Consider the following 16,801-nt stretch of genomic DNA (forward strand, 5'->3'; position numbering starts at 1 on the left):
GTCGACATGGTCCTAGAGTGGAAAGTATCTTTACAATCTACTGGAGAACTTCGAGTTGTCAGACGGAGTCACCTGCTCCACAGGGAAGTCTGCATAGGAAGAGGGAGGGTGAGCATTTGGCACCTTAAAAGCCCAGGTTGTTTTTTCATCTTGTTAGAGGTAACGAAAACATTCCAGCTGCAGTGTGATGCGACATCCAAGATAAATTACCTTAATAAAAGCAAGCTTGCTCATATTCCAGGGCTCTCCCTTAGTCCCTGTTTTTAAGTACTTACCTATCAAGTGGCAAGACCAGAAATTGCTAAGCCGAAGTTGTACTTCGCAAGAAGCCCCCGTCATTTCCACAGTATGCAGCCATAACCATTTGCCCCTCTCAAGGGCACATTCTCACCAGTACCCTGCATAGGTTATTCTTGAGTGTGCAGGTTTAGACGACTGGGCTAGAAGTAACAACCACCCTAAACGTAAAGCAAGTATTCCCAGCAATAGGTACGTTCCCAAGGAAAAAGGAGGACAAAAAGGGGACAAAAAGCAGCAACAGTCGATATTTCAAGAAAAGACTTAACACCTCTGACCCAACGTGTACATTGCCTGGGAAGAAGCATCATGAGGGCAGTGTCTGCTGAATGAGTGTGAGGTCGCCTGACAGCTGCCCACTAGCTATCAAATGTGCACATGCATGGAGATTATGTACATCAGAAGCTGCCTTGTGTCTGCTAGTGTGTCATAGACACTCCTGGGGGAAGATGATAGTGCAATACAGGTGGCAATCCATCTTGAAAATATGGCATGGAGGTAGCCTAGGCCAGGACATCAATTTAATTTAGAATTAGCTATAGAGCAGCACGCAACAATGTTCTAGAACACCTCGATTAAATAAGCATAAAATAATAGAGAAAGAATTATCGAAGTGAAATTCAAACATCACATTTGAAAGAAGTAAAACAAGCATTTGCTATGCAATGGGTCTCGCTTTTGCGAAAGTTTGAGCTATTCGCATTATAAATAACAATGCCTTTTATTTATCTGTTTTGAAAACTTGCAAGAGGTGCGTAAACATGCACTCTGTACTTGTAGCCTTTGTTTACGAGAAGCAAGGCCGCCAATAACTGCGCTTCTTTTACTGCTAGCCTTGCTTCTCGTAAGCAAGGACTATCGGTACAAAGTGCGTGTTTACGCACCGCTTGCAGGTTTTCAAAGCACATAAATAAAAGGCATTGTCATTTACAATGCCAATAGCTCAAACTCTTGCAAATGCGAGACCTATTGCATTACAAATGCTTGTTTCAAAAGACGTTTTTCCTGGATGGGCATCTGGGCACCTGTGTTATATTTGTAGCAGCTGTCATGCAGTCCATGACAGTTACTGCCCTTCACCCAATTAATGATTAAACCTGAGTTTTCTTAACACCTCAGAAAAATGCCTGGCTAAGTTGCACCTGTGGTAGACCCTTTACGTTCACACTCCCAATTATATTCATTAGTAGGCGAATGTCAGTGCAATAGACTACACGCCATCTTTTGGTGCAGTGAACTGAAGTCCTTTCTCAATGCCAGTTAGCCATGTGGAGCATCCACTATGTTGACAAACCACTCCGGCATTACAAACATAAAATTCTCCAAATTAAGTAAAATACGAAATGTAACCAACTGTGTTTCAACCTCTCCAGGGGAACCCACATCTAACCACACTATGTTAATGAACAATATACGCCCCACTCCTCCTTTAACTACTTTAGAACCTCAAATGGTAGCAGTACATATATGTAGCTGATATGACCACGGTAGTACTCCTATTTTTCAAGAATTTGGTGCAGATTCCTCAGGGTTTGATTTTTTGAAGATGCTGTAACAGGTCTGCTATAACCTCCACTGCTTCCGGAAAAAGCTTCATCCCCCTTTGTGATCTGAATCATTGCCATAGAAGTTTTTCCACTGCCACATCTATACCTTCGGCATCTCTACTCGTTTCAGTGTTCTGAGTAGAGATTCTAGACCTTTTCACTTTCCAGTGAAAGATTACAGAGAAAAAGTGGAACCACCGGCGTGATCTTCGGTGAGCGAATATCGTAACCTGTCTGAATTCTGTTCTTACTTGCAAGGTAGTGGCTATCTGGTCCTGCAATCTTTATGACCTCGAAAAAAACAATGTCCCCTGTTGCTATGGTGGTAGTCATCTGCTCTACTCAGGGGATGGGGGGAAATCAGAGACTCTGTTCTGCCAGGGAAGGTAGGTCTTCTTTGATTTCTTGAAAGCAAGCTTTGTAGTTTGAACGTATTATATCAATTCCTCCTTTATTATCTGCGGATGATTGTTTGCAATATCTGAATTATCAACTTATGGCACTTGTCTGGGTAGGCTGCAGTACATTCTGGGACTCCTTATAGTTCTTGGAAGACTTAACTGACAATAAGTCTTTGACTTTTATTTCTACTGGCTGCCATCATCACCCTAATATTGGATCTGGCTTCTCTCATAGGCATAACTGAAGCAAATGCATCTCATGTCCATAGTTGGTGTTGCAGCCACTCAAGCCAGTTGCTAAATTTCATAGTGGCCCTAGGGAGCTGAGGTGAGCGTCTCTAGAGGCTGTTGAAGTGGGGTCAGCAGCAGAGTATTTCTCCCTTTCAAATTAGTACTGATCTTTTAGTAAGTATTGCATTCTCACCTCCACGCACAATCAATACATTGTCACACATGCAAGCAATCAGCTCTTGCTCCTAACTATGTGTCACAGCAAGATGGGAATTTACTCCTCATTTGGTTGTGACAGCACCAGTCTTTACTGTACCCTTGTTCTGTGTCCCTGCATTCCAGAGAATGACTTGCGATCCTATGCAAAATACAGTGGACAGGGAACTTGTGTATGAATATTCTGTCAGTGCTCCAGGGAGTCTCTAGGACAGGTGCCCTTTTCTCCCTCAAGAGTCACAGTGAGTCTCTGCTTCTCCACTGTGCACCAATCAGAATCACAGAAGAACAATGTAAAAATCCCAAAGGCCTAGAAAAGGTGGAAGGCTGACGTTTCACAACATCCAAGTTAGAAAGCTCAAAAGAGGCAAACTGAAGATGTGCTTAAAATACCCTTGTCTCACAGTTTTTAAAGAGTGTGAAGAGCTAAAAAATTATTGAGGGGGGAGGTGCCAAGATGGTGACAAAAGTGGACACGTCTCGCTCGCTTTTCAGCTGCCACCAGTTATACGAGAACAGTGAGGCACCTGACAGAGGAGGTCATAAGCCTAGTGAGCTATTTGGAGATTCACTGAAAGAGACCTAAGAGGGGTGGGGGGTCCACTAGCCTCCGTGGCCGCAATCTCTGCAGAAGAAACACATGTGGCCTGAAATTCTACATGGTGGCTTTGGGGCACTGATCAGCCTGCTTGAAGAACAACCAGGATATTAGGTCTTGTCCCCACAGTGAGAGGAATGCCCCCAGGGTGGTGATGTGGCCAAACATCAGCGTGGGGAGGTGACGGCACTCCCCACCTGCGCTCTCCTTGTATGAATCCCAGTGGGCTGAGCAGACAAGGGAAGGAGGGGGTCCTGCAGAAGGCCACATCCTGCTCTCTACAGCAATGTGAGAGATGAAGGCCATGCAGTGTAGCCATAGAATAGCGCCAGAGGAGCACCTGGACCAGCCCAATCTCAGTTGAAGTAATTAATGACCTGTCTGAGCCCAGGACAACAGAGCATATTGAAATGAGGCCGCAGTGGAGAGGGGGGGTTTGCACTCTGTGTGAATCATCCAGCCTGGCTGAAGCTCAGATTGTGGGAGGAGTAGGAAAGGGAGAAAATGTTTAAAATTGGATTGAGGGAAAAAAAACAAAATGCCAGATTCCCTTTTGAGGTCAAACGGTGCACTCCACACTGCATGCGCTCATAGTGAAGGTGACTAGATGAGCGAATGCACAGAAAAGCCTGCTCAGCTTTCTTGCTACTCCATTCGCTCATGTCTCACGGGAGTAACAACCTAGAAGGGAAACCTTTGAAAACATGGGACCGATGAAAGCAAACCTGCTGGATAGCCTAGCCATGTTAAACAGAGAATTCAAAGAGAACTTAAAAAGTACATTGAAAAGAGATATACAGGCCTTGAAAGAAGATTAAAGCACTAAACTTCAAGCCTTGAAAACAGACGATATTTTGGGAACAAGGACGACAGACCTAGAAGCTAAGATGGAAAACCATAATGCGGTGAGGTATGAACATGAACTCGAAAGACTAGCAACAACCACAGAAGATGTATTAGCAAGGTGCTAAAAACTCTAAAACTGCTCTCCTAGGGAGAACATTTTTATCTGAAGCCTACAGGAATGAGCAGAGGCAACAGACTTGGAGACTTCTGTAGCAAGAATGTTCTCCTCTATCCTACGAGAAGCAAGGAACCAATCAAAAAAGAAGAGATAGACCACAGAGAGCTCCATGCACAAGCGTCCCAGAGACATACTAGCTAAACTCCATCAATTCACTGTGAAGGAAGAGATAATAAAAGCAACATGCAGACGAAAAGATGTCGCCGTACAAAAGTTTTCTGCAATCAGTTCCATGACATTTCCTCAGATACTTTACAAACACAAAAACTTTCATCCTATCATGGATACACTTAAAATTGATGGCATCAAATATAAATTGACGTTTTCATTTCACAACAAAATGCCCCACTTGTTAAACAGAGGATGCTGCACCCAACATTCTTGGGACAGAACCTACTGGATAAATCAACCAGATAAATCAACTAGAACCACACACCCCCATTGAGATCAAGGCAAATTACCTGAAAGTGAGAAATCAGCAAAATAACTGTTCCTCTAGCTAACGTTTCCTGAATAAAAGGCATTTTGGGACTTTCTATAGGGAACATCAGGGTAAACAATACTCAGACGGAAGGGACTAGTATTTGAAGCCCAATTATTGTGAGCGTTGGTCTCGACACACCCAGATATAGAACACTAATGTAACTAGAGGTACTGGATAGTCTGTGCCACCTTCGTGGGTCAGATACAGAGATCCCTTCACAGTAGAACCTGAGAGGCAAGATGACACTGTTACAATTAGGAGGAATAGGGTCCGGGGTACTTGGGTGATTGCCACAACCCTCTCTCCAGGTATCTATACGAACAAAGTGGGATTTGGTACAACTCTTTATGTTGTGGAGGATGGGGAACTCGTTCCCATCTCTGTCCCAGAAAGACTCTATTTGTTAGTAATTTTTGTTTTAAAACTGCATAATAAGTTGGATGGTCTGACTACACAAGGTCAGCATAACATGATGGATTGTAATGCTTAACATTTAGCAGACGGCACAAAATATTACTCTAAATTTATTACCAATTTCCTTATTTACACCCATTACAATATAGCTACAGATCCATCCACACTTTAACTGCAGTAATTAAGTCTTTTAATGTAAAAGGCCTCAATGTCCCAAATGAATAAATATTAATATGGGAATCTCTCTTTAGAAACCCACTGCCAATAATTTGCCTCCAAGAAACACACAACGAAACAAGAACAACCAAGAATGAGACCTAGATGCAACCATACAGCACTTTATTCTTCAACACTCTATAAACACAACGGATATCTTCACCCATAGAGATTCACATTTTCATATAGAAGATACTATAAGAGATAGGGAGGGCAGATCTAAAATCACAAGGGCAGATGGGAGAGGACCCACATAATGATCTCAACAGTTTACACCCTGGATAAAGGCCAGGATACATTCTTGACAAATTTCTAGGCACGACTGCAGAGTTTGCCAGAGGAGATACTGTACCGCCAGAAAATCTGAAAATGGCATGAATCAGAATTCTAAACAGATCTAACTCATTTTGTGCAACTCTAAGGTCCTTTCTAAAAAAAACTTTAAACCATATTCCATACTATGGAACGACGAGATATATGGCATGAACAACACATGACAGATCAATGGTATATTTATTTCTCCCACGTCCATAGAACATAATCACAAATAGACTACCTCCTGGTCAGCAACACACTTGTACCGCTGGTAATTAAATCAGATATTGGTCAGATCTCCATTTCAGATCATGTTCGAATATCCATTAATTTGATATAAAGGTCCTAGAAAGAGATTTCCTTGCGGACATTGAGGCTTCACCCTTCTATATTACCTGACACAGTACATAGACAAGGAATTATTGAAGGCACAGAAGAGTATTTTACCCTTTGCAAATATCGGGAGGTGTCGGCGGTTATGATATGAAATGTCTTTATGGCGGCCCTAAACAGAAATTTTTTCTCTAATATGGCAAATCCTAGAAACCCAGAGATTCAAACCCTGGAAAAATGATTTTAAACTTGAACTCGATAATATGACCATACCCCTTAACTGACCCTCCTATGGAAAATAACAAGCATGAGAGGTCGACTCAAGTTAAAAATGCATAACAAAGGTGAACTTACCCTGCTCCACAATATACAACAATAATACGAAATAAAAAACAAGATAGGTCCACACCTTGCCTGTTTACTGAAGGAGAAAATGGAAAAATCATATGTTAAACATCAGCTCTTGGAAGACGGCACATTCATACAAACCGAATCTGATAAATTTGAGGAATGTAGATATTTTTCTCATAACTTGTATAAAGCAGGAACATTTCATTTAGCTTCTCATAGATACTGTATAAAGAATGCTTGCATTACCGAAATCCCACCAGGCTGTGCCAACTAACTGAACACATCCATATCAAACGAAGAAGTTAAGCCTGTTCTAGCCCACATCAAACAGAGAAAAGCCCTGGGACCCCACAGTCTGACAGGGGGCCTTATATAAAACATTTCCAAGTAAGTTGGTGTCCATACTAACTTCTTTATTCAACACTGGGGAGTTATTGTTGAGGTTTGTTATATAAAATATATTGGCTAAAGTTTATGATAAGAGAAAAAAGATCTGTAACAGATGAATACAACAGATGAGACGCAATCTGTAAAGTGTTAGATATAATACGATATGAACAAACTGAATGTCAATAACCGAATAGAAGTTATACTCTATACCCTGAAGCTGTTGTTCCATGAAGTACTCCTGTGGGAGTAAAATTGCAAGAACAGAATTTGGAGGGAAAAAAACACAACTAAAATAAAAAAAATCTTTATTCAACACATTTGCTTTTCAGAACAGTGACGCCCTCCATGACAGAAGCAGTCATAACTGTGATCTTAAAACCAGGTAAAGATACACAGAAATGTGCCTCCTACAGGCACATTGCTCTATTGAATCTTGATGCTAAATTACACACGAAAATCCCAGAGAATAAGTTGGAGGACCTCTTTCTCTGGATTATTCACCCAAAGCAGTCAGGTTCTATTAGGGAAAGACAGGCACATGATAATAGGGTAGTTCATCTTATCAAAAAGTAAAGAACAAGCACATATATGAAATTTAAGAGGAGAAAAGGACTTCAAACGTGTGGACTGGCACTTAATGTGACTGGTCTCGGAAGGTGTGGGCCTGCTGCCTAGATTTGTCGCTAAAATTATGGCTAATTATCACACTACTAGGGCCTGTGTAAAACTTAATGGCCAGGTATCCCAGTTATTCCAATTGGGGTCAGGGGACTCATTATGGGTGTCCCCTGCTTCGCCATTAATGAGCTCTAATCTTTAAGCCCCTAGCCTCTCATATTAAGCAATCAGAGGATATACAATTAATCCAATTTAGAGCAGAAACACATACATTAGGGCTCTTTGCTGATATTACCTCATATTAGCAGACCTATCTCGACCCCCTAGAAGGATTGCTTATACAATTAAACTTCGCATAATAGGTGGGGTACAAAATAAATAAAACAATCAGAAATTTTGAATATAGCTCTACCAACAGATCAAGTAAATATGTTGTGAAATAGATTCCTCTTTAGATGGTCTACAATGCACGTTGAGTACTTGGGGGTTAATATCACACCACACATACAGGATCTCAAATTATCTCTTGAGCATAAATAAACTAAACAGAACCTGAACACAGTGGACCCCTCTATTCCCATCTTGGATGGGATAAATCAATATAATTAAAATGAATGTCCTTCATGGGGTCCTCTACCTCGGTAAGGCGCCCCCACTCCAAGTCGAGAGGAATTCTTTGTAGCCCTACAAGATGCAATTAATAGATTTATATGGAAGGGTGCCCAACCTAGAGTACCTATTAAATTGCTACACAGGAGCAAACAGAAAAGTTTGGCAATACCAGGCTTCAGCTTATATTACATGGCAGCACAACTGAGAGCAACAGAAGGGTGAAAAGAGGAAAAGAAAATTCAATAGATCCGCATGGAGAGGGTGAGAATGAGTCATATGGGACTTAATTTGGCAATGGAGAACACACATATTGCAAAACACATGATTGAACACTCCTACTAGAACAAAATTAAACATCTGGGACAACCTGACTAGAAGAAGACATCTTACCTTTTTCCAGTTACCATACACCCCCGTTCAGTTTAACCAAGAATTTTTCCCAGAGCTACAAGACCCCTTCGATAAATGGAATGAGGGGCGGATGTCAACTCATTTCAAACATGTTCCGTAACAGGTCATTCAAATTATTTATCCAATGTAAACTGGATTTTTGGCTAAAAGAACTGAACTTTGCAATATGCCAGCTCAGAGATTAGATACTGCATGTGGAATTCCGAGATGCCTGCTACAAGAGAAAAAACACTCTTCGAGAGGCTTCTTGCCAGTTTAATGTCCAAAAAAGGTCTTAACTCACAGATATATAGAATATTATTAGAGTTTAAAACTAATCCTAAATGGGCCTTCCAAAAGCCAGACCTTAGATATATGGCCAAAGTTGACAGCTTTTGCAATAAAAGCTAAACAATAATAATGGCCATTAGCTAGATGAGGGAGGGGCAGCGGGGACAATTTGTGAATGTTGCAGTTGTTTCCTTGATATTTTTTTTGGTTTTATTTTTTACTTTGGAAAATGTTTGCATTGGCATTAGGTCATACACAAACACCACTGTCACACTTTGTAACTTGTCATGCCAATGTGAACGTTAATAAACATTGGCTAAAAAGAAAAATTAATAATTTTGAGAGAGGTGTTGATTGGGGACCAGGAGGGCCATAGAGCATTTCAAGAAAAAAAAAGAATAGAGGAAAGTTAGAGCAACAGTAATTTGCCTCATCAAATAAAGTAAATGGTTCCCACCATTCACACCAAAAATGTTTGTGTTGGTATAAAACTTAAGTAGGAACAGTATAGAAAGTCACAACAGCGCATCACTGCGTACAGTTACATAAGGGGTTGCCCAATGAACAAAGTTACCTTCCAAGTTGGACGGTTTAATGGTGCTTGTACTTCAGCTGTTGAGGGGGCCTGTAGACTGTATCCAGCTAGGAGTTACTGAAAGATGATAGGAAAATCAGTTTGTGGTGGTAAAAATGTTAGAAAAGAACTAAAATGCTCTGGGTGGCAGGAGCTGCTTCTCAAGTGCCAACTTGGACACAAAGACACTGGTCTTTCTCTTTTTTTTTTTTTTTTTACAGAATAATCCACGCCTAGTGGGCAGTGACAACAAACCAAGGCTGAAAAGCATTCAATGGCTTAGACCAGGTTTCTGGGAACTCACAATGGCTAAGCACAGAAGAGATGGAAAAGTACTTGGAGGAATGACAATCTAGAGTTTGTGTCTTTTATGGACTACTGTCTTTCTTTTCCAATGGATCTGCAAAAGCATTTGGGTTTTTCTGCAGTAAGATATTTGAACTCTGAGGAAGTTGTTTTGAACTTCCGATCTAACAATACTTGCACAGCCTTTGAGGAATTCCACTATATGGCCCAGCGTAAGCACATTCATTGCCTAGTAAGGTGCCAGTATCTCTCCCTCCTGGGCACAACAAAGCAGAGGGATTTGAGCAAGCACAATCTTAGCTTCAAAGAGCTTCTTGTGCAGATATCTCTATGCTTATGGTATTTTCACTCTGACTTCCTAGATACTTAGACCTCAGCTTATTGACAACTCCACTATCCATGGGGTAGACAAGGAGGTATGCAGGTTTAGTCCACAGTGGATACCGATATAAAGGACAACAGCTCTTCTGCTGCTTGGTAATGCAGAACTAAGTTTTCCGGAACCTGCTGCTACATTGATTGAGCACACAGTCTGGCATTTTAGAAAGCAAGCTTTCCAGGCACAAATTCCAGCCTTTTACTATACTACCCTACAGAGCCTTTTGCTACAACATTAAGTCATATTCTGCAACAACAAGGGAACCCAAGAGAAGTCGAACAGGGACCTTGGGAGACAATTGTTTTCAACAACAGTGGTCCCCAGAAAGTGAAATGGAAACCAAAGGAATGAATATAGACTCAATCGTAGCTATATTTAGTGGACTTGTCCAGCCGGTCAGAGGTCTGATATTTACTTGTAAGTTTAGGATATAATCATACAAAACAATACATAAAATGGGACACAATCCTTTGTCCTACTTAGCCAGTAGAGTACATAAACAAGGGAAAAAAACGAACAACAGGGGGCTCAGGCAAAGCTTTTCAGGTTTGTTACACAAGGAGGATATACAGTGTTACAAGAACAAATCACTACAAAACACCTTTACAGCGGAATGAACGAAAGGTTTTTTGCGTATGAGGTGTATTAGGGTGTCAACACACAGTACATTGTATGTATCGGTAACCATAAGTGAGTTGTGCATCGAACGTGGTAGTGACAGTGAACGGCGCAGTGACACAAAAAGGTGAGCGAACAGAAAGTACAACATTTGTGGTCAATAACAAAAGAAGGTATATACAAGGTAAATATTTTGTTAGTTGTTTCAAGTATTTTAATTGACTACAATGGCAAAAGTAACGCTGGGTGGTCAACGGCGTTTCGACCTGTCTGACTTCAGGTCGCCATCAGGACCAGGTTACTTGATTTGGTGATAGTGCTGAATGAAAGGAGAAGGCGTCCCAAGCGACGGGCGTGGGAGCGAAGGCAATCCAGAAAAAATCTGCAGGCGAGTGGAGCAGGTAGAGATATGAGGGAAGGATGACTCTTCCGTTGGTTAAGGAACTGCTTAGACAAGCAGGCGCTTGAAATTGTGGCATGCGGTGAGGAGGCGTCTGGTAGGATGTAACGAGGTCTGTGTCGATCCTCGTGGCTCCATCCACCTTTTGCTGACTGACGGATCGATTTGCTTTTGCCTGCTGGTTCACGAGCATTAACTGATCCACGCTCTGAAGGCAACCAGCGGCTTCGCTTTCCCTTCAGCTCGCCGAATTTCCGTGTGCGACTGTTGCAGTATCACCATTACCGCACGAACCCGAATACAATTTTTGTCCCATGAGGATCAACACAGACCTCGTTTATATCCTATCAGAAGCCTCCTCATTACGCGCTACAATTACAAGCACCCACTTGTCTGAGCAATTCCTTTACCAACGGAAGAGTCATCCTTCCCTCTTATTTCTACCTGCTCCACTTACCTGCAGATTTTTTCTGGACCGCCTTCGCTCCCACGCCCGTTGCTTGGGACGCCTTCTCCTTTCATTCAGCACTATCACCAAATCAAGTAACCTGGTCCGGATGACGACCTGAATTCAGACCACCCAGCGTTACTTTTGCCTCTAATGTGGTCAATTAAAATACTTGAAACAACTAACAAAATATTTACCTTGTATATACCTTCTTTTGTTATTGACAATAAATGTTGTACTTTCTGCACCATTCATGATGTTCGTTCACCTCTTTGTGTCACTGTGCCGTTCACTGTCACCAGCACATTCAGTGCATAACCCACTTATGGTTACTTATACATACAATGTACTGTAGTGCTATTATAAACACTTGCAAATAAGAACATTTGGTTCTCTACGAATTTCTTTGGGTCTCCCCTTTTTTCCATTCCTCCTTGTGATTAATTCTGTTTTTGAATTTGCCACGTGAAATAATTTCCAGTTGAGACATTGTTCTTTGTGCGTATATATATCACACTGGGATATTTCCTAGATAAAAGGTAAGTAAAACAATTTTCATAAAGCCACAGTTTCTTATGTTTCCATGTAAACACCATCAACACAGACGGTTTTCAGAGGAAAACAGTCAATGCAATCCTGTGGAGAAAAATGAGGTTATCGGTTTGCAGTTAAGTAAACTGTCTTGAGGGTTAAATTCTGGGATTAGAACAAGAGTTCCGCCACAGTCAAGGATGCACTCAAAAAGCACCCTCAGCAGAACTAGAGCAGCCGGGTGCAGAGTGCTGAGGCCCAATGTTAGCTCATGGGGTTAGGGGGGCGATGGTTGGTGGCTGCTCTCGGGCAAGCCACAGGGTTGAGGGAGCAAAGCTCCTTAGATTAAGCTCAGGGCAAAGGGGGGGTCAGAGTTAGCACACAATGTGCACCCACAGCGGCACAGGGTCAGCCAGGTGCAGACTGCTGATTTGGCGTCGGGTGCCCTGCTGTTTTCAATGTGAGTTGCCTGTTTTGGATTTTGGATGCAGGCTTGGTCCAGGAAGTTTTCCAGGAGGAACCAACAGCTGGGCAGGTAAATTGGAGAGGTTGGGGACGTAGGTGCACCTCAGGTCCTCCTCTTCAGGGCGGCTAGATGCAGGGGTGCCTTTTGAGGTTGGATTTCACCTTAGGGGGTCACTCGCGGTTGAGGTGGTCTCCGGGCAGAGGCTGCAGGCGACCTCGGGGAGTCCTGTAGGGGTCGACCGACAATGGACTGGAGTACTGGGGGACCTCGCTGGGACCGGTGAGCCACTCGGGCCGGAGGATACGGGTGCAGTGGTGGTTCCAGGCGTTGTGTTTCTTTGTCTTCAGCAGGCTTGGAGTCTTTCTTTGGAGATCCTTTTGAACAAAGCTGCTGTTCACAGGAGATGTGGGGCCAGATGTACGACAATTTTTGCATGCGCAAACAGGTCTGCGAACCCGTTTGCGCATGCAAAAACAGCATGGGGAATGTACAAACCCTATTTTGCGAGTCACAATTTTTTGTGACTCGCAAAATAGGGTTTTGCGACTCGCTATTAGGAAGGGCGTTCCCTTCCTAATAGCGAGCGCAACCCTATGTAAGAATGTTTTGTGGGCGCAAAACACTCGCAAATTACCATCCTCTTCAAGAGGGTGGTAATGCACTCACAAAAGGGAAGGGGTCCCCAGGGGACCCCTTCCCCTTTGCAAATGCAGGGGAAAATATTTTTTAAGGGCAAGCAGTGGTCCCAGGGACCACTGCCGGCCCTTAAAAACATGAAACTAAAATGTTTCAATATATATATTTTTTTTAAACGCAGCCCATTTTCCTTTAAGGAAAACGGGCTGCATTAAAAAAAAAAATGCTTTATTTAAAAGCCCAGCAGGCCACCATATCTGGGAGGGCCTGCCTTTCCCAATGGGGTCGCAAATTGCGAGAGGCTCATTAATATTCATGAGACTCAATTTGCGACCCCATTGGGAATCACTAACAGTGTGAAATACACTGTTGTACATTGGAAATAGTGCCTCGCAAATTGCGAGTCGCAAAAAACTTTGCGAGGTGCTATTTCCATGGTTGCACATCTGGCCCCTGGTCTATGTTGAAGGTAGTCAGTGCTCCCAGGGGTTCTGGGTGTCACTGGCTGCAGGAAAAGGTGGATTTTGGCACAGGATCTTGGGAAACTGCAGCCGGGCCGGTGGGGCTGGGGCCAAGTCAGTTCTTCTCTGCTGTGCGTCTTCTTTCGTCCTTCGTAGGTTGCGGTTTCTGCCTTCTGGGTTCAGGACTGTCACCTAAATACTATATTTAGGGGGTGTGGTAATGGGTCTCTAGGTAGTAGCCAATGGGCTACTGATCTTAGGGTTACTACACCCTTGGTGTGCTCACCCCATGTGGGGGAGTGGGTACAATCCCTAATCCTGATTACAGAGTGCCTGCCATCTTTAAGATGCTAGGCCCTGAAGAGTGTGATTTACCTCATCTCCCCCACCTGAAGGGTAGGATTGGCAGAGGTGGGCACACCTGGGCTGTTCTAATTTTTCTCGCCTGTCTTCCCGACGAAAAGGGGGTGAGGCAGGAAGGGGGCCTGTTCATGATAGCAGGAGAGGCTGGGGGTTGCGTTGCAAAGGCGGCAAGGCCTTTGAAGCTCCCCTGCCACAGATGGCTCTTCCTGGCCGGGGGAGGTGTGAAGACCTCAGCCCAGGAAAGCCTTTGTTTCTGGGCTCAGGAAGCGAAGGCTCCCACCCCAGGGGTCCAGAAACTTGTCTTGGGGTGGCCAGCTGGTGTTTACAAGTCAGGGAACCCACCAGAGGCTGGTTGTTTTTCATGAGGCATCTCTAAGATGTCCTCTGAGTGCATTGTATAATAAATCCCACACTGGCATCAGTGTGGGTTTTATATGCTGAGAAGTTTGCTACCAAACTTCTAAGAATTCACTAAAGCCATTATGGTGCTGTGGAGTTCGTGGCGAACACTCCCAGAACATATACTCTTTATGGCTTTACTGCACTTACAATGTCTAAGAATGGACTTAGACACTGTAGGGGTTAAGTGCTCATGCAACTCTACTATCACCAGTGGTATTGTGCACCCAGCTAGAGGGGTGTCTTACCTATATACCATAGGCAGTGGGTTGCAGGCATGGAACACAGGTATGTGTGCCATGTCGACTTCACTTTTCTCTGCATCAAAACACGCAGCCTGCAATGACGGTGTGTATGTGTTAAGGTACAGGAACTCCAAGGGTGGCACAATACGTGCTGCAGCCCTTAGAGGCCTTCCCTGGTCACAATGCCCTTGGTACCCATGGTACCTTTTACAAAGGAGTTACATGTGGCTAGAGAGGTGCCCATTGGGGGTACAAAGGTACAGTTTTGGGAAAGAACCTGATACCTGATTGGCAGGAACCCAGGGCACATAAAGTCAAAATGCATCAGAAATCTGGCAAAAAGTAAGGGGGGGGGGGGGTGTTACTGCAACAGAAACCCACTTTCCTATACTACTCCTTGGGTGTTTCCATGGTTTAATATGGTATGGTGGGAAAGTATCAGGCAACGTAGCACTTTAATGGGGGTTCCCTAGTTTAATTAAACATGGCAGGAAGGTATTTGGCAAGTTAATGTTAAGATAGCGCTATTTAATATGGTCACACCCAAAGGACTATGGATTAGCCGGGTCAGTTGAACTTTAACTACTTATTAAAAATAGCTTAGGGACTAGATTAAAGTAGGTAGGTCCTACCACCAGGGAAGTCTTCATATATACTTTATTTTATTTTAGAGTAGATTAACTTGCTTACACTTCGTCTTGAAAGTGATAGCAAACCCAGCACAAAGACAGGCAAGGCTCATGAAGAGAAATTAAGGGGTCAAGTTAGAATTAACGTTAAGTTTCTGGGGCATCGTCCTTCATGGACAGGGAATCTTTTCTTAGATATAATCTAACTAAATAGTATCCTCACGTAAATACCACCATGTGTGGCATGCATTAGGCTGCATTCATGCCACAGTGTGGTCTGTACTAAACTAAAGTGTTTATTTAAACAGATGCACAAAAGCAGGAGAAAACAATAAAGGCTTCAAAGGAGGTCAGAAACAAGATACAGGAAAAGCAAAAGGACACTGTCTCCCACCAAGTATGAAAAACTATGCCTTTCAGTGGTAGGGACAACAGCTGTACCACATCGATAATACAGACCATGACCCCTTTCAAAGCAAAGTGGATGACTCATACATTTCCTCATACATTCCCAACACAGGGTCCCCTGCACTCATTTACTCCCAGGTTCTACCACCTTTGACCCCAAAGTACCTTCCATTTGCTGCTCAAACAAGGCCTGCTCGCTCTCCTCCGTAGCCTCCAGTTCCCCATGCGTGCTGCGTTTATGCGTGGCCAGTGTAGACGTCTGTCGGTAGGTCTTGCTGCAGTAGCTACAGGTGTAGGGCTTGCAGTGGGTGTGAACAACGTGATGCTTGTACAAACTAGAATATTCTGTGAATCGCTTACCACAGCCAGGGATGGTGCACAGGTATGGCTTTTCTCCTGTACATGGCATAAAAAAGGCTATAATGAGCTATCTCACACATTCTTAACATTTACATATGCTACTTAAAGTAATGTATAATATTTTCCATGAACAGGGATGCATCTATTGTAGTCAGGAAGCCCATTTCTATTTTTATATAAAATACTCAATTCCAACTCTCTGTTTCCGACACAGGTTAAGCATTACTCTCACAGTGACCTGTAGTTCAATGCCCTCTTGCACAACTGGTACCAAGCTGTGGTCAGGTGGTGTGTATTCTCGATCTGCACATTCAGGGCCAGTTTGGGTCGCTTCCTCTTTCATGTGTCATTCCTAGGTGGTCTCCCAGAATCAACCTCTGTATAGAGTGATGCTCCTCACACCAGGGCCATCTCCAAGTTGGAGCACCCACAACACAGGCATAAAGAGGTGTGCGAATTCTGCACCAATCTATTAAGGGCCATCAAAAAGTGATAAGAAAGACAAAAAGGATACCCTTTTCTAACGGATCCTTCACATCTGATCAAATAGTAGTGCAGTCCTACCCTTCATCCCCAACAAGTGTTTCTTGGAGTTGGCTCCCTCAGGGCTTAAAATTGGGTATGAAACAATGTCCTTCAATTAGATCTTGAAATCAGTATCTACCCAAGCCTCCATCGACGTCGCTAAAGGCGAAATGTCAATATAGTTCATCTTTTATATCAAAAGAAAACCATTAACAATTTCATGAGTGATTTTAGCACATAAAAAATCTTCTACTGGTCTTTATATGAATGCCTCCAAATCCATGGTATTCCCCATAAAAGAGTTTGCAGGGACTGTGGGGGATGA

At 43.1% G+C, this 16,801-nt stretch overlaps 1 protein-coding gene across 3 annotated transcripts in view; it reads right to left on the minus strand.

The window, feature by feature from the left end:
- Nucleotides 1-16,801, minus strand: part of ZNF76 (zinc finger protein 76) — a 267,736-nt gene that overhangs the window by 64,742 nt on the left and 186,193 nt on the right. For 2 of the 3 annotated variants that reach the window (XM_085651124.1, XM_085651125.1), the window contains one exon: nt 15,757-15,987. The exons of the other annotated variant lie outside the window; for it this stretch is intronic. In XM_085651124.1, coding sequence (XP_085507250.1) covers nt 15,757-15,987 — 231 coding nt within the window. The remainder of the gene's footprint in view (nt 1-15,756; nt 15,988-16,801) is intronic. 3 annotated transcript variants of the gene reach the window in all.

Source organism: Triturus cristatus, chromosome 1_1, assembly GCF_964204655.1.
Source record: "Triturus cristatus chromosome 1_1, aTriCri1.1, whole genome shotgun sequence".
NCBI lineage: Eukaryota > Metazoa > Chordata > Amphibia > Caudata > Salamandridae > Triturus > Triturus cristatus.